The sequence below is a fragment of the Amblyomma maculatum genome, chromosome 1, assembly GCF_055883805.1.
Source record: "Amblyomma maculatum isolate TAMU_Amacu chromosome 1, ASM5588380v1, whole genome shotgun sequence".
In the NCBI taxonomy this organism is placed as follows: domain Eukaryota; kingdom Metazoa; phylum Arthropoda; class Arachnida; order Ixodida; family Ixodidae; genus Amblyomma; species Amblyomma maculatum.
The window spans coordinates 373,587,771-373,612,274 of record NC_139344.1 but is presented as its reverse complement, the minus strand read 5'-3'; the positions used below and the strand labels follow the sequence as shown (position 1 = coordinate 373,612,274).

The 24,504-nt window shown below is 46.0% G+C and overlaps 1 protein-coding gene across 2 annotated transcripts in view; it reads left to right on the top strand.

Annotated features, from left to right (window-relative positions):
- Nucleotides 1-24,311, top strand: part of stau (double-stranded RNA-binding protein Staufen) — a 28,879-nt gene extending 4,568 nt beyond the window's left edge. For both annotated transcript variants that reach the window (XM_084592075.1, XM_084592069.1), the window contains exons 4-9: nt 989-1,275; nt 3,463-3,750; nt 4,661-4,801; nt 9,096-9,477; nt 9,670-9,776; nt 24,065-24,311. In XM_084592075.1, coding sequence (XP_084448201.1) covers nt 989-1,275; nt 3,463-3,750; nt 4,661-4,801; nt 9,096-9,477; nt 9,670-9,776; nt 24,065-24,292 — 1,433 coding nt within the window. In that variant the 3' untranslated portion in view covers nt 24,293-24,311. The remainder of the gene's footprint in view (nt 1-988; nt 1,276-3,462; nt 3,751-4,660; nt 4,802-9,095; nt 9,478-9,669; nt 9,777-24,064) is intronic.
- The last annotated feature ends 193 nt before the right edge of the window (nt 24,312-24,504 follow it).

The window sequence follows — 24,504 nt, the reverse complement described above, 5'->3', positions numbered from 1 at the left end:
TAATGATGTGGTAATAGAAGATGTGAAAAAAATATTTAGACCTATCTTTTGTGACCTGGTGGGCTGGTGGAGGGAGTGTAGACAAACTGTCTCCGCCCAGCATTTTTTTGCTCTGTCAGTTCTGTAAATGCTGGAAATCCTTTTTATGCCTTTCCTTTGTTTTGTGTCCATCTTTCGTTAACTGCCGTGGCTTCTCTCGTTTTAGAATGGCATTCGTTGTGTCATTGAAGACAAAATGCTGCCATTGTCTGGACCTTCTGTATTTTAAAAAGCTATATGATGATAGCCATGAGTGTATTGTCAGGGAAGAAAATGCAAAAGGTGAAATGCGGTGGCATCTAAGTGTTTCAGCAGCAGAGGCACGCAGTATGTTGTAGTGAGAACCACTCGGCGTTTTATTGGGCTAGTAGCACTAACGTAAAAGTGTAAGTCTTAGAGGCACAGGAATAACATGGTCAATGGATTTTGTGTCAGGACACATGCGAGAGTATCATGCTTCTTCTTAAACTGTTAAGCCACATTTATGCTTATAATTTAGTGGTCTCTATGTACATCAATATGTACTATCGAGAACGAAAGTCTGTGGACCATGCAAACTGCAACTGAAGCGGATAACTTTCGTAGCGGCCAGTAGTCTTTGACCACACTTGTTGATGTGAAAGTTGGACCTAATCCTTTCATGTGCGCTAGAGAAATAAGGTGATAATTAGTTTAAATCATGCATCTAGTCCAAAATGGCCCATCGTGTGGTTTAGAGACTATCCCCGATAGCATCAGCAATTGGCCATTGGCCTGAACTGTCTATGCATCGCATTTCATCAGCTTTACACTTTTCTTTTCAATACTTCTTGTATAGATAACTATACTTCGATTTTAATGTTCGATTTTGCAGTTGGTTATTGCAAAAGTGTTTCTCTATATTTATTGATTAGCCTGAACTGTAGCCATGTTTAGTTACCCTTGCTTCTTTCGTACCACTGCCGTGCAGGCCTGTACTCGCCGCACTACCGGCACATGGGCACTGCGCCGGGGGGTTACTGTGCCACGCTGGACGTTGGGCCTCGGCGCTTTCACGGCGAGGGCCCCACGGAGCAGGCTGCCCGCCATGCAGCTGCCCAGCAAGCCCTGGCACAGCTGAGGCACCTGCCTCTGCGGCCGCCGCCTCCACCACCGCAGACGGCCGTAGATGCAGACACCGCTGGGGATGAGCTGAAGTCACCCGTCAGCCTGGTGCATGAACTGGCCCTCAAGCGTGGGCTCTCGGTCGTCTTCCAGGTGCACATCCTTACCCTGTTCCATTTGGTTGTTGTCCCCAAAAGGGAACCACGAGAGCCCCGTTGTGGTGGCTCAGTGGTTAGGGTGTTCGGCCGCTGCGTCCAAGGATGTGGGATCGAATCTCGGCCACAGCGACCGCTTTTGAATGGGGGCGAAGAGCAAGGTGCTCATGTGATGTGTGATGACAGTGCATGTTAAAGAATCCCAAGGTGGTAGAAATTTCTGTAGCCCTCCACTACGGTGTATCTCATAGCCTCAGTCGCTTTGGGATGCTAAACACCATAAACCGAAACCGGAGTTTGTAGCGACAGCAGTAATGTTTCACTATGTTAATTCTGTGGTTGGTAGCTGTGCTGTGGTAGTATCTGTTCTTTTGTACAGTTGCATCATGGCTCAGATATGCCACAGCTATTTAGAACCATTTACAAGTTGCACTTTTTTTGAGACTGAACAATGTCAGTGCACTTTTCATGTCCTGTCATGCGTGGCAGTCATCCGTGGTATTTTTATTGCTTCTGTACCGAAGTGCGCCTTTGGATGACCCACGTATGACGAGGCGTTGTCATTGTAAGGGCCTCTCTTTTGTCCATCACCTGATTGTCTTCGTGTGATTTGGAAGTTGGCGGAGCGCTTCCCACATGTCAGCGGACTGCCATGATGTAGTTGATGGTGGCGCACTAGAGAAGAAAGCAGAGTAGAATGAGGGCTCTTGCCACAGCATCCCGCTATCATCCTCATTGTAGATAAGGAGAATTATGCAGAGTGTTTTATGATTCGGGGCGTGGCGCAGTTGGTAAAGTGCTTGGCTGGGGATCTAAGGGATGGAGGTTCGATTCCCCTTTGGAGACAAAGTTTATTAATTTATTTTTAACTCTCGCTCTCAAAAGCATCACCTCTGCTGACAACATTCTGTCGACAACGATGAGGCATTAAAGGCTTTCGCCTTAAAAAACTGATGGCCAAGAATGATGGCGTGCACAGGAGGGAAAGTGGCCTGAGCAGCTTGCTCTTCTTTAAGCTTTTGTGTTCTGACCAGAAACCAATGAAGTAATAACTTTCTAGAATCAGAATTCCACAAAAAAATCTATGACTGCTTAAAAATATTTGGAAATTGGGCCAATCTTTCGGTTGTTAATATGCCAGTCAGACAACTCAATTTACTTGCTCTGTAATTATTAAGCTTAATTGTGAAATCATTTTTTGACACTGCTCATAATCAAAAGAAACTCAAATTACTGTGCAATATGTTTGCGTATATTATTGTTATGTTCCGTGGGAAATAAATAATTTCATTTTCAATTTTGTCCCGCCAGGGTGGCACAGTGGTTAGGTCACTCGACTACTGTGCTTAAGGATGCTGGGTCGAGTCCCGGCCTCAGCGGCCACTTTTCAGTGGAGGCGAAAAGCAAGGCTCCCGTGTGCTGTGCAATGTCAGTGCACATTAAAGAACCCCAGGTGGCCGAAATTTCTGGAGTCCTCCCCTACTGCATCTGTCATAGCCTGAGTCGCTTTGGCACGTAAACTTCTTAAACCAAACCAAATGATTTTCAATTTAAGGGAACAGCATTCATATTTGAAATTATCGAGTTTTTGAGCAGAAATCTGATCTGCATGTGGCTCCCTCAAAAGTATTTCCCTGAACTGTGTAGTTGAGCTACATCTCTATTCTGGAATTTTTCGCACACCTTGCATACGGGCTGTTGAAATGAATAGATAGCAGCTACTTCTTCAGCCAAGCACAGCACATTGATCAGTACCTTGGAAGAAGAGCAGCCGCCCAATGGTTTCAACATCTACCGTGATATATTTCCCGAGCAGCTGTGTACCTGCATGTTTTCCAGTAGGTTGAAGCTTTACATTTTTACGGTGCTCAGGTTCTCTGGGGTGAAATAGTGGGCAAAATTGGTTTTTCACAGCAACCTCGTGCAGACCAGATGAGTGAACCCTAGTGCTCTGTAGTCATACTGCCCTTGAGTCATGAACATGAAATCATCGCTGTCTCGTTAGTACCTTGAAAGGTAATCATGATTTGCAGCCAAGATTTCAGTGACTTGCTTTGAGCATACTGTTTACAGTTTGCTAAATCAGAATGAGATGGAGTATGCAGCTTTAGAAATTGTTGGGAAATAGCATGTTTTAGGTTTACAGCCCACTTGCAACATTGTGTGCGTGCTCTGTTGGCCATAGGTCGTGCAGGAGAGTGGCCCTCCACACATGCGCACGTTCCGGACACGCTGCACAGTGGGGGAGCTGAGTGCCGAAGGGGAAGGCAATGGCAAGAAGGCCTCCAAGAAGGAAGCTGCCCAAGGGGTGCTTGAGCAGCTGCGCAAGCTGCCACCCCTTGAACCACCCCCGGGACCAGTGGTAGCTTCGACTGGCCCCAGCAATGCGCAGCTGATGAAGCGCCGAGCGCCTCCCAAGAAGCGTGCCCGCAACCTGGTGCGCGACCAGCAGGCTGCAGCACCACCGTGCGAGGTAGGTCCTCTCATGCAATGCCTAAAATTAGGTAAAGCAAATCGGTCGAGAGATAGGTACTCCCTCACAAGTCAATTCACCGCAAGAATTTTTCAGCTAGCTTCATCAACACCGGAGATATTGGTGATTAAAAATGGCGCTCCTCCTGATTAGCTGATCAGCAAAGAGTGATAATTGCCTTGTCACTTTTTGTGTTTTTTCCCCCGAAAACATCGTGCCACAGCAATAGACATCCATATTTCCTTTGTTTCCGTCCACCCGGCATTTGTTCTTCCAGCGTGCCACGACCTCCTCATGTGACACCACGTGCAAAGAAGCTCCAGCTCTACTACACTGCACAGTGAAAAAATATGTGCGAAAATACGTCATGCATCATTTCTACAAAGAGCGATACCTCTACCACCAGGCTCAAAAGATCTGGGGAGAAATCAACTTTTTGGGAACCTTGGGGCCGCAGAGCGAGGCACAATAAAAAAAATGGCCGTGAGGAAAGGCCGAAAGGTCGCACTGCACAGCAACAAATGACGGCGGAGTAATGGCAGCAGGCTTCATTGCGACAATGGCTTCGTATGCATCAGGCCTATGTAATGCTTCGCACTGTGTTAGATCAAATCAGTGCATACCTAAAGTTACGATTTTGCGTTATAATCTTGAGCTCACATTATAACTGGGATAAAATTTTTTCTTCTGAGCGCAAACTCCTCCCTCGTGTTTTATTTGTTGTTGCATTATTTTCGCTTGAATATGTTTTAAGAAGTTTCAAAATGTAGCTAGGAAATTATCATTCAAGAATAGGTACTGAGTTGAGTTTGTTGGCATCTTTTCGCTTGCATTCCGCCTCTGAGACTGATGAAGGCGTGAAGCTTGTTGGCAACCATGGTTAACTTACTTGGCTTCCTCCGTTGCTCAGGTGAACCCCATATCCAGGCTGATCCAGATCCAGCAGGCAAAGAAGGAAATGGAGCCCACCTACGTACTGGTGTCTGAGCGAGGTGACCCCCGACAGCGCGAGTTCGTTCTTCAGTGCAAGCTGGGAAACCTCACTGCTCAGGTATGCGTATAATTGAGCCGTGTCAACAGCCTAGTGTGTGTGCTGGGGTTGGGAACATACCCACCTGATCCTGTGGGGCTGCAACTAGTCTTAAGGCAGCCAAAGTTTGTAGTCACGTTTGTAGTCACGTCAGTCTCGTTGCTTGGATCCATCGTGCTCCTACTTATTGAAGATGCCGAAAACTTGGTACTGTCATGTAGTTTAGTCAATGCTTGTGTGGTCTGCACCACTTACTTCTGTCCCAGAAAGTACATAAACAGTAGAGAAATGATTGAAGAAGCATTGAGTTTAGGTGTTGCCCTGTGATAAATATCTCTAATGTCATGAATTAGGATGTACTTGTAGTACTATAGCGGAGCAGAGCATTCGCCGCTGAAATGGCTGCGAGTCTGTACTTTCCACAGCACCTGCGGCTGTGGTCGGTGCTTTCAGAGGCACGAACAATCCTTGCATGCTGGTGGGGAAAGCAGTCGTGACATCCATATTGGCAAAGTTGAAAGCTCTGATGTGCTGCTGTGCATTTTATTTCCATACCTGCCAACCCTCCCGATTTGCTCGGAAAGCTGCAGATTTTGTTGCTAAAGCAACACTACGCTAGTCATCGAGCCATTTCGCGTGACACAGCGTGTGCCATGCTGAGCATGCGCGAGGAGCCGCATGACGTCAGAGGCAGCAGCTGGTGTGTCGGAGCTGCCGTTGCGGCTGCGCTCCACCGGTGCCAGAGAAGTGACGTCATAACCACAGCCGGTGCCAGCTGCACATCACTCTCTCTGTTGGTTGTGCGGAGAAGAGGTGTGTGTGGTGTATATATAGCTAGGAGCACGTGGCCAAGGTTAACCAACTATGGAGAAGGAGAGCCCGGCCGCTGCTCAGCGCGTAGCCTAAGCTATCCTAAGCGTAGCCATGCAGCTGTTGCTTTCGCAACTCAACTAGGTTTACCCGGAGCTAAACCACTTTCAATTTTTTTTACTGAAATTTTTGGCTGTACTCTTACCACCCTAAATCTCCTGATAAGTGGTCTCTACTCGTGTAAGCATTGTTTTTGAAAAACCGGCACTGAGATAATGACAGCCGCATGTTAATCGCCAGCATCACCATCAACGGCTGCACTAGCGCCATCGGCATCTTTGGCTAAGCAGGTGATCAAGGCCAATTGAAGCCAAAGTAGCTATGGCTGCATAGAAAAAGGTATGCTCCTTGTCATCTTTTATTGGTGGCATCTTGGTGGTCTTTTCTAAATTCTAGTTAGTGGCAGTGTCTTTGTTTGGCACTATTTGGCACGAATCGAAGTCTCCTAATTTTTGATCTCGTTAGGTTGAGGTAAGCATTTTAATGAGTACACTCATCTGTAAATGCACTTCTCTGAGGCGATTTCCACTGGTTGCGCCAGCGCAGGTTTTCTTGCTCTGTGATGACGAGGACGAAAAGTCTAGAAGCACACAGGAAGTTTATTGAAGAAAACACAGAATAAAAGCTCAAGCCAAGCTGCACCAAACCACACACTAATCAAATACCAAAAACCAAGTCATGACAACCCAGTACACATGCCATGTTCAAGAAATCTAACCTCATTTGTTAAGGATGGGTCACTGACACATTCTTCACATAATTGCATGATATGCCTGGCCTCGATGATTTCCCGGTTGATCGGCTCCAGGTGGGCATCTGTATGGATCTATCTGTATGCATCTGGATCGATGTACAGTCGAACCAGGATATATCGAACGCGAAGCGGGTCGTGAAATAGTTCGATATATCAATAATTCGATATACAGAAATTGGCTTGTAACGGTACTTACAATGCGGAAAAACGGTATTTGCCGCGTAATCAACCCAATCGCATAATGAACCCACCCTCCACTTTTGCACCCGAGAATTTGGAAAAAAAAAAAAAAAAGAAAAGCGTTAAAAAAGGAAATGCTCGCTCACATGCAAGCGATTGAGCGATGTCAGCGATGAGCGGCAGCGACAGAGCGAAAAATTTCCAACTTGTTGTAACTGCGTTCCTCTCGCTGCTCGAGCCGCCGCGGCAGAAGTTGCGAGCATTCGCTTGCATGTCGATGGTGCGTGCCACTCGGTTTTGGTCGTCTCATCCACAGCTCATTTCTTGGCAGCGTGCTAAGATACTGCGCGGCGACGTTATCGCCGCGCCGTGTTTATCTTTTGATAGCTCCTGCGGTGGCGGGGAGCGAACTTGGCAGAGTGCGTGTGATGGCTTGATTGTACAAGCCTGGTTCGATTTATCACGCCGCGCTTGGGGCAGGCGCAGTCCACTGCCACAAAATCATTGGAAAGTATGATAGCTGCTAATGCTGTTTGAAGCGAAAAATGCTAAAAGCCGGTGTCATGATCGCAGCAGACCGCGTGCTTTCGTTGATTCATACATGCAAGGATAAACGACTCCCGCAAAAAAAATAAATAAATAAACGCCGTTTTTTTTTTTAAGTTCGCAGCCGCCATATCTTACACTACGCCGCTTCTTAAAAAAAAGAAAGATCTGCCGCTTCTTAACGTCTGCAGGCCCCATAGCCATGTCAGCCGCCGCGCGCAGAGGGTTCGCAAAACAAGCTGGAGAAAGCATCCGACGTTCTGTCTGAAAACGAGCTGAGCTGGCTTGGCGCGTGCGTAGCGCGTGCTACTGCGAACAAAGGCCGGGAGAGAGGAAGGAGAGAGATAGCTCGGCAGAAACTGGGCACACCCTTCGCTTCGCGCTATCGCGTTTTTCCCCTCTCATTCCCACCGGTTTTCTCTGGTTCATTCACGCATATGGCTTGCAAATGTCACGTGTTGGCGCACGGGAAACAATAACCGCTGATGCGTGCGCCTTGGGAATGGGCGCGACTCTGCCCTAGACCAGCCGTCGCCGAACTGTCCCCTCTCATTCCTTCCGCGCGTGGCTTGAAAACATCACACGGCAAACGGCCGAGGGTGATGCAATTCTCTTTGGGGAAGGCACACTTTCCAGTGCATGGCGCGTGTCCTGTGTTTTCTTCTCTTGTGTGTGTCTTCCCGTGCGTTTTATCTTCAGTCAAATTACAATGCACCATCCAGCCCAACTTCGAGTTTGATATATCGAATGACCGATGAAATTGAGTTCGATATATGATGCGGCTTTCCTCCACGTTTACATGGGATTTTCAAGGGGATATTCTGTGAGTTCGATATAACCAAAATTCGATATATCCGGGTTCGACTGTGTCTGTGGAATAAAAGAATGGCAGCTTTCACACACCTTAGAATGCGTAACCAGATTAGACCCCCTACCAATCTTGAGTGATTTCTCGTGCTCTTGTAACAGGACATAATAGACCTGCCCGTCTAGCTACATGTGCTTTATCACAAGATACGGAATTCTGTATATCATGCCCACTTTACATGGAACATAGGTATACTCATGCTTCACCTGACACATTCTTTTTTTGTCTTTAGCGCTGTTTATTCATTATGTCACCGTACCAACTAGCCCAGATGTTTCTTCTATTAAAGCTCGACCAGCTGACCAGAGTTGGATCTCACCAGAAACTCTAGTTAGTGATGCCGTCACTTCTAGATGTTGCTGGATATTTTTTGGCTGTTTTTAATGGCTTCAGAAGTACCAGCAGAGGACTCTTGGCGTAGCTGTTTTCTCGTGCGCATATATTGGAGTGCGTCTATTGAAAAACGTCAGCAGCGTTAACAACGTGCAAAAGCAAGTTGCAGAGCTTGCGCTCTCACCTGTTTGTCAATCACAACACATTTTGGTGCTTGGATGAACTTCAACTTTCGGAACTGGTTGAGCATTATTTGTAGTGTGCGCTGTGCATGTTCTGCTGGCCGACTAAGGCTGATTCATTCTGTAGGGGCCTAGGTTGTCCTGTTCTTATTCAGGCTCCCAGCTCCAATTGACTAGTGAAAATCGCCATTAATTCTGCAGACTGACACAGAAACAGCAAGGCACTCACAATTGCAGTGGAATCACATTAATTTGAACATCCTTAATTTAAACCACTGGTTTTGAGCTGCTGCTTCAGACCCATCTATCACGAGCTCTGGAAAAGCTCACATTAATTCAAGCTCCACTTCATTTGAAAAAAAAAAAAAAAAAAAAGTTTGGGTTCCTTTTAGGCTCAAGTTATTGAAAGTCTGCTGTATTAGCCTCTACATTTGCCATCCTACAGCATTTAGGTGAGGATGGACTCATAGGATGAGCACCATGAAACACTGAATTCAAATCTAGCTTGGCTGCATTCTGGTCGTAACTATGCTAGCTTTTTTCTGCACCTATCAGAACGTCCCCTTCCTTGTTGCACCACAGGGTGTGGGTCCCAACAAGAAGACAGCCAAGCGGCTCGCAGCTGAAGCCATGTTGCAACGTCTCGGGTACTCAAGGCCTCCAGCGACCAGCCAGGCAGGTGGAGGAGCAGCAACTACAGTGGATGGCACAGAGCAGCCGCCTCCTTCTTCAGCTGCTGCCGGCATTGGCACCGCCACCCGCGGAGTGGTGTCTCCTTTGAGCCCTCGCGGTGGGCGTCAGCTTGTGCCGGGCTTGCTGCTGGTGCCCGGGCATGGAGCTGCCAGTGCAGGCACAGCTGCTGCAGGCTGTGGTCTTGGTAGCAGCGGCAGTGGTGGGAACCGCATGGCTTCCGCTGGCGATCTCCAGGCGAGCTCAGCGATTGCGAAGGAGCTGCTTGACAAAGGTGGGTAGGGCAGCCGTTGTCTAGAGCCTTAGTCTCTACTCTGGCGTGGGCTGAGTGGCTGAAATCATGACGATGTAAAAAAGCTTGCGCAATACTACTCTAGAACAGTGATGCGAGTACTGTGTACAAGTACTGACTCAGTGTGGCACTCATGATGCTGATGAAGTTATTGAATGCTTCACTTTTATGAAGGTGTCTCCCCAACGGCTGAAGCTCTCCGCCAGACTACGCCTGTGACGGCGGCTCCAGTTCGGCCGAAACAGCAGCTACTTTACCTTGCTGAGGTGCTGGGCTTTCAGGTCAGTGTCTGCTATTTCCTTGCTGCAGATCTGTGCTAGTCATGAAAGCACGCATTATGCATTCAAAAGAGTACAGGCACCAAATTTGAGCTGTGTTTTGTGATTATGCACAGTACTTTTGTAAACATAAATTGTCTGATAGCGTTAATCTAAAAGTCGATAAATAATTTATAATCGAATTGGAACTCTCATGTTGACTTCAAGGTTCGACTTACGTCGAAGCAAAAAAGGCAGTGATATTGTGGCTTCTTGTTCATTTGTTGCCACTCTGGCTTTAGAGGTAGGCTAGCTTCAGGCAAGCAGCAGTTATTTTGCAGTTTTCTATGGTTTAGGTCCAATGAACTCAGCTTTGACATCATAACCACTGCTGGCTTGCCAAAACTGGAAGAGCACGAGTACAAATTGAAAGGTAGGTAGGTAGGTAGGTAGGTAATAGTGTGAAGCGTTAGGGAGACCTTATCCATACCATTAACATATCATTAATGGTTTTAAATGCCCAACTGCATAACATGATGGCCAACTAATACAGTCAACGACCGATTTTTCAGACCCTCTAGGGAATTCAAAAACGTCCGAAAATTCAGGCAGTCCGAAAAAATGAATGTATGCAAAAAACGCACTTTTTTTTCTTTTTTTTCTCGTATCTAGAGGGTCAAGGGCGAAGCACCACGCTTCCGAAACACTGCCACAGCATCAGAGAAGTGGCTAAGAAAAGAGGCACTCAAAAGCTCTGTATGCAACAGACTGCCGGTTTATTATGAATGTGTCGTCAGGGCAGCCGGTGTTATTGCTGCAGTGGTTTGAAGAACTGGCTGATCGTCGTTTGGACGGCGTTCCGCTTGCATGCGATCATATTCTCCTCGATCTGAGCAAGGGTCATATCAGCACTGTAGACGGATGAATGCGTCAACAACGCTCGCGCGAACTCGGCGCTCGTAGGCAGCGCGGGCGTTGGCTCCTCATTTTCAACATCGGAGTCCTCTGAATCCTCCACAACCTGACGGACTATTTCTTCCTCAGTTAGTTCTGTGCAGAAGTCGAGCTCGTTGTCCGCGTCAACAAACTGCTCAAAAGTTATTTCCGTGGGTATGGAAACCCCAGCAGAGCGGAGGTCGTTGATCACGTCATCCATGGGCGGGCACACGTCAATCGCGTCGGTGCTTTCAGGACAGTCCACTGCCTCTGTGGCGAGTACGAAGCCCGCGTGGCGAAAACAGTTGCGAATCGTGTCTTGCCTCGTGTCTTGAATCGTGTCGATCGGCCGCTCATTACTTGCTTGATAATCGCGGCTTTCTTCTCCATCGTTAACCGACGGTACTGCTTTCTGCGCTTCGATGCCATCGGCGAGGACGACGAAGACGGAGTGGAGGCCATCGCAGGCAAGCGAAATCCTCAAGTTCAGAACAGTGGAGTTTCTTGACGAACGTCGAAGCACCTAAGCCTAGCGTCGCAGAGCACACTTCACACAACAGCGGAACAACACGCCACGCTAGTCAAAATGCGCAACGAAACGACGCCGCCGCCGCTGGCCGCCGCGGCGCCTCCGAAAATTGGCGCTGGTGAACATAGCCAGTGTGGCCAAACCAAATCGGTGTGTGACCGCTAGATTCGGCTAGTTTGGCTCAAAGTTGTGATATGCTTCGGCTGCAAGTCGATTTCCTTCGCAAGAGCGCTGCGCGAGGTGCCAAAGGACCTTCGAGGAACTTCCGAGGCGTCAAAAAGTCCGAAAAATTGGACGGCGGGGTGTTCGAGCGTCCGAAATTACAGATGTTTTTATACATTGATTTTATGGGGCTCGTGGCGGTGCCGCGAAGATGTCCGAAATATCGGGCATGTCCGAAAATTCGGGCGTCCGAAAAATCAGTCGTTGACTGTACTAGAAATTACATTATGCTAAATGCACAATAATTTGAACTTCATGGGATCGGAAACAAAGTTAAAATTACCGACATTCGAATTATCGAATGGCCTCAAAAAACAGACAAGACCCTCCTGCATTGCTGTAAACTTATTTGGAGAAAAATTGGATGATGGTCGCCTGCTTTTTAGTTGAATAGCGCAGCTGTGATTATTTTTCGCATTCCCATCCACGCTTTATTGCTTTCACGCTGTTGGGAGTATTGAAGCAGAACTGCTTGCAAATGGTAAGGGTTTCTGTATTGAGTATTGAAGCAGAACTGCTTGAAAGGGTAAGGGTAGCAAGTGAGGCTTCACCCCATGACACGTCGAAGGAGCTGACGAGTGCACATGTTCAGAGCAGTGGAAGAACCACGCGAATGGAAGTGTGGAAATGTTCAGCATCCAAAACGCCACGCAGCTGCTGTCACTTAGCTGGCTGAAGTGCGGCACTACTGCCCTGGACTTGAGGCATTGACAATGAAGGCTTTTTGTCACCACCATCAGTGTGGGCTGGCGTGAACGGCGCCAAGCTCATAAAACAGAAACTGAGTAGTCTGCCTATGATTCAGGACGAGGCCATTAATGTTCCGTCACATTTGCTGTTGCGCGCATGTCAGAGGTGTGTGGTCAACTCCACAACATGCAGTTCAGGTTTGAGGAGTGCGATTTTGATGATTGCTTTCGATGCTAATCGTACCTGGACGTGGCAACCGATTGTCGCTGCTTAGAGCAAGGCAGCAAGGCTACTATGGCATTGCTGCACGGGGGCTGAAGTACTCGAAAACAAAAAGGAAGTTCTTAGCTATGTACTGTCCCCATTGCTGCAATCAGACCTGATGTATTGTCTGATTTCTTCCGTGCCACTTAAATGCGGACTGAATTCCCTGAGCACCAGAAAAGGAACGGTCGAGACCGTGTGCCAACAAATGTTACTCGACTCTTTTACAAAGTGAAATTTTCAATCTCCTTTCAGTCTTGTTCAATAGTTGCATGTGTCAAAATTAGGCCGTTTGGATGATACGTTTGTCTGAATAATGTCTTTTGTCGTCATTTTTAAAAAGCTTATCGCTGCGGTTCTACAGTATGCATTCTGCACCAACAGGTGAGCGCTTCAATGGCAGGTTTTGTCACAGTGCACAAGTGGCTGGTGGTGACGTGGCAAGCGCGTTTGACGATGCGCGCCTTTAGCACTGAGATAAAGCAGTGTGGAGAGTAGATAGCCTGCGTGGAAGTGGGGAAGGAAAATTGGGAAGTCATTTGGCCTCTGCCTATAAAAGTATGCTGGGACAGCGTTAACACTTTAACCACCAATTTATTTTTTGAAAAACATACCAAAATCGCCAATTTTTTTTAAGTGACCATAATTTTCTCCATGTAATTATGGTTCTTAAAAAATATTACTTCGATGGTTTGTGGTTAAAATTAACACTACAAGTTAGAAAAACTTCACGAGGGTGGCTTTCCCACAGTGCATGCGCATCGTGAAATGATTTTTGAGCCTTCAATCTGGCGCCAAAGGCGCAAAATGCATTTTTTATGGTCATTTAACTTCCTCTAGTGTTCAAAATCACAACCAATGCAATTGACGACCGTAACTCGTCTTTCGAGATGGCAGCACTGCAATATTGGGCCGGACGAGTGTAATTCATCATTGGCGATGAATTACACGACCACCCATAATGCATCGAGATGGCAGCACTGCAATATTGGGCCGGACGAGTGTAATTCATCATTGGCGATGAATTACACGACCACCCATAATGCATGAATAAACAATCATAAAAAAAAAACGATCGACCTTCGAAAAGGAGTCTCACCGAAGTCACACAAATCATGACATCAACTGAGAACTTCCCAAAGTTTCTTGTTCTGCACTCTATAACAGAGTCTAAACCTGTAAATGAACTATCAGTTTTTCTGATTGCCAGCTCGCTGAAGGCCATCATTGGGGCAAACTATAAAGCCAAAAAATTAGGATCTGGTGACCTACTAATAGAGGTATCAAACAAAAGCCAGTCAGATAAGCTCCTCATATCAAAGACATTTGCTTACCTTGACGTTCAAGTATCGCCTCACCACAGTCTTAACAGCTGCCAGGGAGTGATTTCTGAGCGAGATCTCCTAAACGAAACAGAATCGGATCTTCTTGAAGGCTTTCAGAACTAAGGTGTATCTGTGGTTCAAAGGATAACAATCAGGCGAAAGAACAAGAAAATAAGAATGAAACATATTGCTCTCACTTTCAACTGGAGCACACTTCCTGAATTCATCAACGTGGAATTCATCCTCTGCAATGTTAGCCCGTACATACCAAGCCCCCGCAGGTGTTTCAAGTGCCAGCGGTACGGGCATGGCAGCCAGACATGCCGAGAACGCCTTACCTGTGCAAAGTGCAGCACACAGACCACACAACAGATAACTGCAGTGCAACTGACTACAAATGTGTGAACTGTGAGGACACCCACCCTGCATACTCATGGTCCTCTGCAGCCTTTCAGGCCGAAAAGGAAGCAATCAATATAAAGGTAACTGAGAAGATAACATACGGAGAGGCGCGAAAAAAGCACAGAATGCTTTCCTCTGCTCCCTATGCTGACGCAGCCTGCAGAGGGGCCAGGCTGCGTCTAGTAACGGTGGGCACGCAGTGCAATGCTGCTGACGTGTTCCCACCATGGCTCCTCACTAAGCAGCACCGGCTGCACCAATCTTTGCAATTCCGGAGGTCACTTTCTCCCAGACGTCCGGGACACCAAAGACATCTGAGAGGGACTTGATTCCTCTTGAAAAATCTCCTGCCTCCATGCCTTCACCAGAGGCGATGGAGGTGAGCATGGACTCCGCAGCGTCAGTGGCGCCTAGGGAGTCCGTCAATGAGAAGCGGGGCCTGCTGGAGCGCTTTAAATAAAAAAAACATACACCAGTTAAGCCACTGATAAGGGCGGCGAGTCTTAAACCTACTCAATAGTCTTTCCACACTTGCCAAAATGGCTACCGAGAGCATCATTTATTGGAACTATCGAGGACTCCTAAAAAATCTAGATGACGTATATGGAATCCTCACCGAACACCAACCAAACATAGTTTGGCTGCAAGAAACGCATTTGAAGCCAACAGACACAAGTTTTCTCAAGCATTATCGTGTATTTAGGAAAGATAGGCAAGGCAGTACTCACCCCTCCGGTGGCGTTGCCATTGTAACGGAAAAGTCAATTGCTTGTCGAAACATCTCGCTTAACACAGACTTAGAGGCAGTGGCAATACAAGCCTTAATATTCGGTAAAATAACAACAGTATGTTCGCTGTATATTCCACCAGATTATAGACTATGTAGCAAAACTTTTGAAAAGCTGATTGACCAACTTCCAGAACCGTGGCTGCTGGTCGGAGACCTTAATGCCTTCTTAATTGGTTAATTGGTTCACAGGAAGGGAAAGGCGCAATATCTGTCACACTTGTAGCTGTGGACACCTGAACCGAGCTATAAGGGAAAGGAGGAAGGTGGGAGTGAAAGTGGATAGAGAGAAAGAGAAGCCGTAGTTGGAGGGCTACTGAGTAATTTGGACCACCTGGGGATCGTTAACATGTGCTGACATCGCACAGCACAGGGACGCCTCTTGTTTCGCCTCCATCGAAACTCAGATCGAACCCGGGTACTCCGGCACAGTAGTTGGGCGTCTTACCACTGCACCACCCCGGCAGGGCAGACTTTAATGCCCACCACCCATTATGGAGATGTACAAGAACGGAATTCCGAGGTGCACTAACTGAAAAGTTCTTGTTGTCCTCAGGATCATGTTTGCTCAACTCAAAACAGCCAACATACTACAGCTCAGCTCATAGTATGTACACAACCATTGATTTAGCTATTGGCTGCCCGATGCTCTTGGCAGCTACAGAGTGGGTTGTTATTGACAAACTATATGGAAGCGACCATTTTCCCATCTCTATGAATACTTCACAGGCAAAAAAAACGTAAATGTGTATAGTCCCAGGAAATTTAAGAATATGCGGCCAACTGGAAGATGTTCAGGGAACACTCAGCTCTACCCTGTTCATCAATTACTGCCTTAGGTGTTGACGAATCTCAACTCTTGATCACACTGCACATTACAGATGCTGGAGACAAATACATTCCACAAACATCAAGTAAGCCACGAAACAAACGAAGACCCTGGTGGAATGCAGAATGTAAAACTGCTCGTGAAACTCAAAACAGGGCTTGGTCGAAGTTATGCCGATACCCCACGGCTGAAAACCTAATAGGATTTAAGGGGGGACGCGGGTCTTAAACTGGTCAAAAATAGGCGAAAAATTGATTTTGAGAAAAACGCATTTTCGGAATGTTTGTACCTTTGAGCACTAGTCTTCAAAATATCAACACTGAATTCGGTCGGGAAATACGATAAAATCGACTTTTAAAACGCCACGGGAGCCTCGAAATGGCCAAAAAGGGGTGAAAATTGTTCGAACTAGTTCGAACTTCCCGCGCGCGCCGCGGGTGAAGCAGCCGGCAGGTCGCCGCCATCTTGGACTTGTTTTGAAGCTTGTTTCTTTGTGCGCATTTTGCGGCATTTCCAAATGACGTCGCTCAAACAGAACGACCACCGTCGCGGGTTTTCCGAAAGCCGTTTCCGGTCCGCTGATTGGCTGGAGCGCGCGCGCGCGAAGCGAGCCCCTCGTCTCGCGCTTCCCATTGGCCAGCGCGACTGACTTGCCTTTTTTTTTTGTTTGTTTGTTTTTAACGTTCTTCGTCGCAGCTGCTGCTTCGCTCGTTTATGATGCGCTTTCGCGATCTTATCAGTCGTTCCCGCAGCCGGTGCTGGTCTTTAGACGTAGCTAGGTGGACTTAGATGTATCAGGAGTGTATTGAAAACGGAAGCGCCTAGCGAGTGCACGTCGAAGAACGAGTACGGCGGCGCGCTGCCATGGTCGCGCGGCGTGTTCTCGACCTAGCTGCAGCACGTCCGGCGGCACATAATTGTTTGCGAGCGGTTCAGAGGCATCAAAGATAACATCGATAGATTTAACTGTTCAGCTGATACTCATGGTCCCCACCAACGCTACCACTTCGTTGCTTTTTTATCGCGTCGCTTCAGACGACAGGCGAGCCTGACATCGCGCCGTCGCCCGCGCTCCTCTTCCGTGGACGGTTTCGTGTTTTTGTTTTTTTTTTTTTCCTTTTTTTTCTTTTCTTTTTTTTTTAAAGATTGCCTAAGTAATCGCGTCGCTGCGATCAAGGGGTGTGAAAGTTCGAACTCTAGCTCCAGCAAGGGACCCCGCGCCCGCGTGCGGCCCTGCATGCGCTGTACAGCAAAGTAGCAGTTTCATTCTGGAACATTAGCCAATTTATTAGGTCATTCTAGTATGCCGCTGTGTTCTAGCCTTCAACTTTGTGCAAGTTTATTAATATTGCAGGACCGTTTTATCACAATTTTGAGTATTTGTTTGCCTTGAAGGGCACTGCCACAGGCATATGAAGTGGTAAATTAAGCTTCCCACGCTGGTTCTAGTAGCGGTATATTTAGACTTTGTGGCAAGCTTTTACCAGTATTTGGGGAGGGTACTATTATATGTTTAGTATATAGCCTTTCTCATAAGAAAGCCTCACAACGATTCCATTTATATTACCATAGCTGCAGTGTAGCAAAAGTAAAGGTCTCAAAATGCAAATCAGTTTTTCTCAGTGCTGTTTCTGGACACTGCACTCAGCCTTACTGTGCTTTTTCTCTACATTGTCGCCGAGTGACAATGACAAATTTAGCATCACTGCAGTCATATTGAAAAGATCAGGGGGTGATCCAACACTTACATCACTCTATCGAGATTTTTTCAAATTGCCATTAAAATAATATTTCATGTCAAAAATTTTGCTGATTTCCTAATGGCATACACTACCTTGGCCACGAGTACTGGTGATAGCTTCAGTTTTAGTTGACATATTCAAAATCCAAAGACAGTTTTGGAAATAGAAAGAGCATGACATTTTTGGTGAGAAATATCAAAGTGAGGCTACTGATTGTTCAAATTATAATATGTGGTCAAACTTCAAATGCCGTTTTCTCAGTTTCATATTTTTGGTCGATCTCTACAGTCTTACGCAGGGTTTTGATAACTTCTTTTTAGTTCAGACAAATAACTTTGGTACCATTTTCTTCAGAGAGAAATGAAGTACCCGATGACATTTTTAATTTTTTAGTTTAGGCAATGGATAAATGTCAATTTGAGATTAGCTTAATGAGTTCGTTTCAAATAATGCAGCCTTTTACTCTCACCATAATATGTGAAGATGACGTGCCTTTTTGAGGAAAACGAAGGATGTCATCGGGTATGGGAAGACTTTGGCTATCAATCCATGTAATTAAAAGCAACAAAATGCAATGAGAAAGTTCATTAAAGCTGTGTAAGAAATTCACTAATTATGCTCTGGACTTTGTTAGATAACTTTTGATCTAAGACCACCAGCTCAATTATAATTACATTTTTGAAATCAGGAGAGAAAACCACATCTGTGTGCAAAGTTTCGTGAGATTCTAGCCATAACTAAAAAAGTTAGTTTTAAGACCCTCGTCCCTCCTTAAGTTCGCAAAGGCAGATGGCAGGCGTGTTCTACGCATCTCCAAGCGAGAAAGCTTGTCATTCCTTTCTTCTGTGAACTCTTATTCTGATGCACACAAAGTTTACAACAGGATAAGAGCACTCAAAGGATATAGCACAATCCCAACACCCCTTGTCAGCACCAGTGGTGACTCTCTTGAACATCAAGCAGACACACTAGGGCAACACTTTGAATACATATTCAGCTCAGCACACTATACAGATTCCTTTTGGCGGCACAAGGCAACTGCGGAGAGGAAGCACATACATCATAAAAGATATGCATAGGAGGGCACAATAGCCCTTTCACCGTGCAGGAGCTGAAGATTGCACTAGGCACATGTGGTATCACAGCACCAGGTCCTAACAAGATCACATATGGAATGCTCAGGCACCGGCATGTGGACACTCTTGAAACCCTACTCTGCCTTTATAATAAAATATAGGCCACAGGATGCTTTCCTAAAGCATGGACGGAAGCGATCGTTATCCCAATATTAAAACCTGTAAAAGAAACCACACTTGCTGCTAGTTATCTTCCTATTGCACTAACCAGCTGTCTGTGCAAGCTTTTTAAAAAAATGGTAAATCGTCGCCTTCTTCATTTCCTTGAACACAATGGTCTTCTCCATCAAAAGCAAGCTGATTTTCGAGCTGGGCGGTCAACAGCTGATCAGCTCATTGCATTTGAGTCTTATGCAAGGAATGCTCTTGTACATAAACAACATTGTTTATCTGTCTTTTTTGATTTTGAAAAAGCATATGATACCACTTGGCGCTATGGTATCATCCGCGACCTCTTCTCTCTTGGCATCACCCCGCCGGGGTGGCGCAGTGGTTACGGCGCTCGACTACTGTTCCCAAGGTTGCGGGAGCGAATCCCGGCCTCGGCGGCAGCTTTTCAATGAAGGTGAAAAGCAAGGCGCCCGTGTGCTGTGCGATGTCAGTGCACGTTAAAGAACCCCAGGTGGTTGAAATTTCCGGAGTCCTCCACTACGGCGTCTCTCATAGCCTTAGTTGCTTTTGGATGTTAAACCCCACAAACCAACCAACCAACCATCTCTCTTGGCATCACAGGGAACATGTTGAATACAATACGAAGTTACTTGTCTGAACAGACCTTCAAAATTCGCGTTGGCAATGCATACTCAAAGCAGTACATACAGGAAAATGGTGTCCCTTAAGGCGGTGTTCTCAGTTGCACACTTTTCATAGTCAAAATGAACTCTCTGAAAAGCGTTCTGCCAAAAACCATTTCTTGCTCTGTATATGTTGATGACATCCAGATAAGCTTCAAATCTTGCAACTTGGCCATCTGTGAAAGACAGATTCAGCTAGGTGTTAACAAATTGTCCGGGTGGGTTGATGACAATGGGTTTAAATTTAACTCTGAAAAGAGTGTTTGTGTACTTTTCTTTAAGCAGCGTGGCATCATACCTGACCCCAACATTACACTGAATGGTCAGAACCTTGCCTTAAAAAAGAAACATAAATTTCTTGGCGTAGTTGTTGACGAAAAGCTTTTGTTCATTGCCCACATAAAACAGTTGCGACAGAAGTGTCTCAAAGCAATGAATCTGCTAAAAATTCTCTGTCACCTTTCATGGGGGCACAGACCGCGACTGCCTTCTGAGCCTTCTGATAAGTGTAGCTCTATCACGCATTGACTATGGCTTGATGGTCTATGGGTCCACATCATCCTCTGCTCTAAAACTGCTCGATCCCGTGCACCACCTCGGCCTTCGCCTCGCTACGGGCGCTTTTCGAACTAGCCCAATTGCTAGTCTTTATGTCGAGGCGAACCGATGGTCACTGCAACGAAGAAGAGAATTTACTTGTGTAACTTATGCTATGAAGGTACTATGCCAACTGGATCATCCATGTCGCCGGCTCTTGCTTGACAAAACTAGCACAGCACTTTTCTCAAGAAAACCATCTCTGACACCATCATATCCAATCAGAGTTGCCACGCATATTGAACATCTGGACGTTCCGGTTACCAGTCTTCATACAACTTCCATAAAAAACTTAATTCCTCCTTGGGAAATACACGATGTTAATTGTGACCTGTCGTTTTTTGAAGTGGGGAAGCACCCATCTCCTATTGCCATACAGCAGCACTTCATGTCATTTAAGGCGAAGTACACTTGTGATGAATATTACACTGATGCTTCAAAGTCTGCTTAAGTATCCTGTGCAGCACATGGACTGCAATTTTCACTTCCAAAAACACTGAACAGACATACAAGTATATTTACCGCTGAATGCCATGGAATTTTGCTAGCTGTGAGACACATTATTAAAAATAAAGTACGTACAGCAGTAATCTACACAGACTCCCTCAGCTTTTTAACCTCTCTATCTTCTTTGAAATGGCATAAGAACCCAGTCCTAAACTCTATCTTTTACAACCTCATGTCTGCCCATGAATTAGAACTTAAAATTACGCTATGTTGGGTACAGGCCACCATTGTATACCAGGCAACAAGGTTGCTGATAGGTTTGCTGCGTCAGCTGCCCTTCGAAATGACACAGACATTGACAAGATAACCTATCATGATCTCAAGCCACACATAAAAAACATGATTCGGCAGTAATTGTAAGAGGAATGGGACGCAGCAACAGAAAATAAACTACACACAATGAAACCAAGGATAGGCAGGTACACCATAGAAAAATGAGACAGATTTAAAGAAGTAGCTCTGAGCAGGCTGAGAATTGGTCACACATACACAACACATACATACCTTTTAACAAGCTTTCGTGCACCACACTGTTTGAGATGTGGTGATCAGCTTACTGTAATTCATATTTTAATTATATGTGCACAACTGGAACCAGAGAGGAGACGTTATTTTCCCTCCTTGTACACTTATCAAATACCTGCCCTCCCATCCATTTTTATTGGTGGCAACCCAATGTTTCCTTTAAACCATGTGCTCAAATTCTTATCGAAAGTAGGCCTTTTACATGAAGTTTCTTATCGACACTGGTCTCAGCCTGTTCCTCCCTGAGAGGACGGATGAGATCTTTTAAAGCATCTACATATCCTTTTTTCCACAGCTCATCATACATTGTGAATGAATTTTAGGCCCTATACACCACTATTTTTAGTGATTTTACGGAGCGAATGAATTTTTAGGCCCTATACACCACTGTTTTTTTATCTCTTCATAAAACATCGCAACTTAGCACATTACATCAACATGAGTAGACTGTTCACCTTGTGTTTGGCGCTCTTTGGCCTGAGACGCCCTTGCGTCATTAAGATCCATCATCATCATCACCATAGCATAACACACCAGGCGAGACTTGTTGCTAGACAGGATAAGTCCCAGTTTGACCTTGTCTCAGTTCAATCAAGAAGATAAGCATAAATTTATGAACAAAAATACCTAGAAAAATGGCTGTATAGTGATGGGAAGCCAGGCAAAAGATACGAGTGATGTGAAATAACATGGAATTCCTTTGTGCTCTTGCCATGTCAGTAGTATGCATTACAGGCCGCCCTGTTGGAACCATCTAGTCCCTGGGTTTGTACCTGGAGGAGTAGGACTGTCACTCTAAAACTAAAATTCTCTCAGTCTGTCAGCTTGCTTTCCATGTCGCCAAGAATTGTGTCAAAGATCAATAACGAGGAAATCGGCGAGAGCGCCCTGTCGCGTGCAGTAGCAATGCCATGCTTTTCGTGCATCCGAAGCGCGTTATGGTCAGTGTGTGCGAGACAGACGCCGCTGCGGACAATGTTAACATCATTTACCAACCTTTTCTACGTTACAACTTTCTCACTGCGTGGATGCAGCTCTCGTATATGATGCCTCGTACCAGTCACTTTAGTTGGAATGTTTGAGGCTCGAAGCATGCGTTGCTAGAGCTGCGTGGCATTCCAGTTTTGCATTTTATTTTTTTCCCATTTCCGTGACGATGAGGGTTGACCTATACAATGCATAAACCAATACAGTCGAGTCCGAATATATCGAATTCGGAAGAGGGTCATGAATATATTGTTACTTATCAATAGTTCAGTGCTCAGCAAATGACAGTTGCTAAGGTTATCGACAGCTTGAAGCAGGAATACATTGTACTCTCACTGATGACACGGTTCTTGCCACAGCATGCTGCCCTGCAACGTGCTGGCCTTGCGTCTATCTCTAGGTGATGCAGTGACTAACCTGCCTCACATCACCTGCCTCACATCGACCGCACAGCGATGGTCCTTTGCATAAGCCTACTAAAAGATTGTAATACTGTTACCAGCGTACAATAAATAGAATAATTACTCATGAAAATCAAGGCATGGAGCACGCCAGCAAGTGCCACCGCAAGGCATTTATTTGATGGAGTTCACCACATGACCGCGATGTGGCGGAGAAAATGAGTACATGAGATTGACTACCGTGCTCAAGTGCATCCCACGTGCACCGTGTAACATGTGTTCACAGTGCCATCAGCAGCTGTCCAAGGGCGCACAGCTGACTCACCTTCATGTTCTAAATGTGATCTAAGAGCACCGATAGGCGAAGCATCACTTGCAAAGGTGTACAGCACAGTTTGATATATTGAATGACAGGCAGAGTTTGAGTTCGTTGTACTGCGCAACTTTTTTACATTCTTTTGCAGTTTTACAGGCAATAATTTTTGTGTTCAATGCGCTAACATAACTCAGTAGTTCGAAATCTTTGGGTTCAATATAATCGGGCTCGGCTGTGTGTGATTTTAACACGAGGTTGACTTTTCAGTTCACTTTGCGGTAAGAAAAAAAAAAGTTTAATGATTAAGATGCATGGTAACGCGAAGTTTGAGCCCAGGTCTGCAGCTATTTTGCGATATACTTAGGTAAAAAAATTTGATGGAGCCATGTTTCTATGTAGTATATGTGTAGTTAGAGCCTGCTCTACAGGCTGCCCAAGCTAAGTTTAGCCAAGGGTTAAAAAATAAACCATTTGAGGTAGGCCAGAGTGTTTAGAGAATGTGTATCTTTTTTTCCGAGCTTTAAGAAAAGTGTATGAAATACAAAAATATTGCGTGACTGGCGCATTCTCACGCCACGATTGTGCTTCTCTAAACCGGGGTTTCAGTGAACGAAATCAGCGGCAGGCTGATATGTCTGCGATGTCGTCCGCTTCAGGCAGTCGGCGCATATGACGGTGCAAGTTGCAGTGAGCTCACCGCACTCGCTGCAGCCATTGCTAATGTATCAGCCTACCGCTGGAACTGGACTGTTGAGTCACGGCCGCAGGTAATTTCGTTAACTCAAAGCACGACTGAGAGCACCACAATCGTGGCACGCGAATGCATTATTCACATGATACTTTTTTTAATTTCGCGGGCTTTCTTTATCGAAAATCAATAGAACGGTGGGTTTAGAAGGTGCTCTCCAACTTTTCAAATCATGTTTATTGTCTAAGGCAATAGTTTGTAAATTAAAAAAATTATCTTAATTACTATTTAGTTAATTGCAAAAGAAACATTGCCTGTGGTGTTCCAGATAGGTGGCAGCTGTAAACAAGTGATCTCTGGGGCTTACCTCAAATATTGTATTTTTCAACCTTTGGTTAAAGTTAGTTTGGACACATTTGTTTATTGTTACAAAGGAGGCTCTAGAATGACCTCTCATCGCTGCTGCCATGTTCTGTCGAGTAGAGCATGGGTGATGTGGGCGAGTTTCGCTTTTGCGCTAACATATTTCACTGCTGATATGCCAGCACTGGTTACATTTTAGTAAACGCGGCATATTATAGGCCAGTCTGAACTTGTGCTCGGCATCCTTTCAAGCTGTGGTTTTGCACGTGCAGGTACAGTTCACCGACTTCCCAAAGGGCAACAAGCAGGACTTCCTGTCGCTAGTGACTTTAAACACGAGTCCGCCACAGGTGAGCCACGGGGCGGGCTCATCTCTGGAGGCGTCTCACGATGAGGCCGCGCTGGCTGTGCTGCGGACGCTCGCACACCGAGGGCTGGACACACTTGGTCAGCCACCGGCCAAGGACACTCCCGAGCCACCGTTGCGCCTGCGTCAATAAATTCCGCCGCCCGGCCTCACATGTGTCTTTTCATGAGCCCCAAAGCTTAGGGCAAGGTTGACAAAAAGCAATCTTTGTCAGAACTTGACCAAAATAATGAGATAATATGAGCAAGAGTCTCTAATCGATGCCCTGCTGAACTCCAAAATTTGAGTGATGCTATCGGAGGGTGATGAACAAGAGACGCAGGCAATCATGCGGCGCTGCTGCGA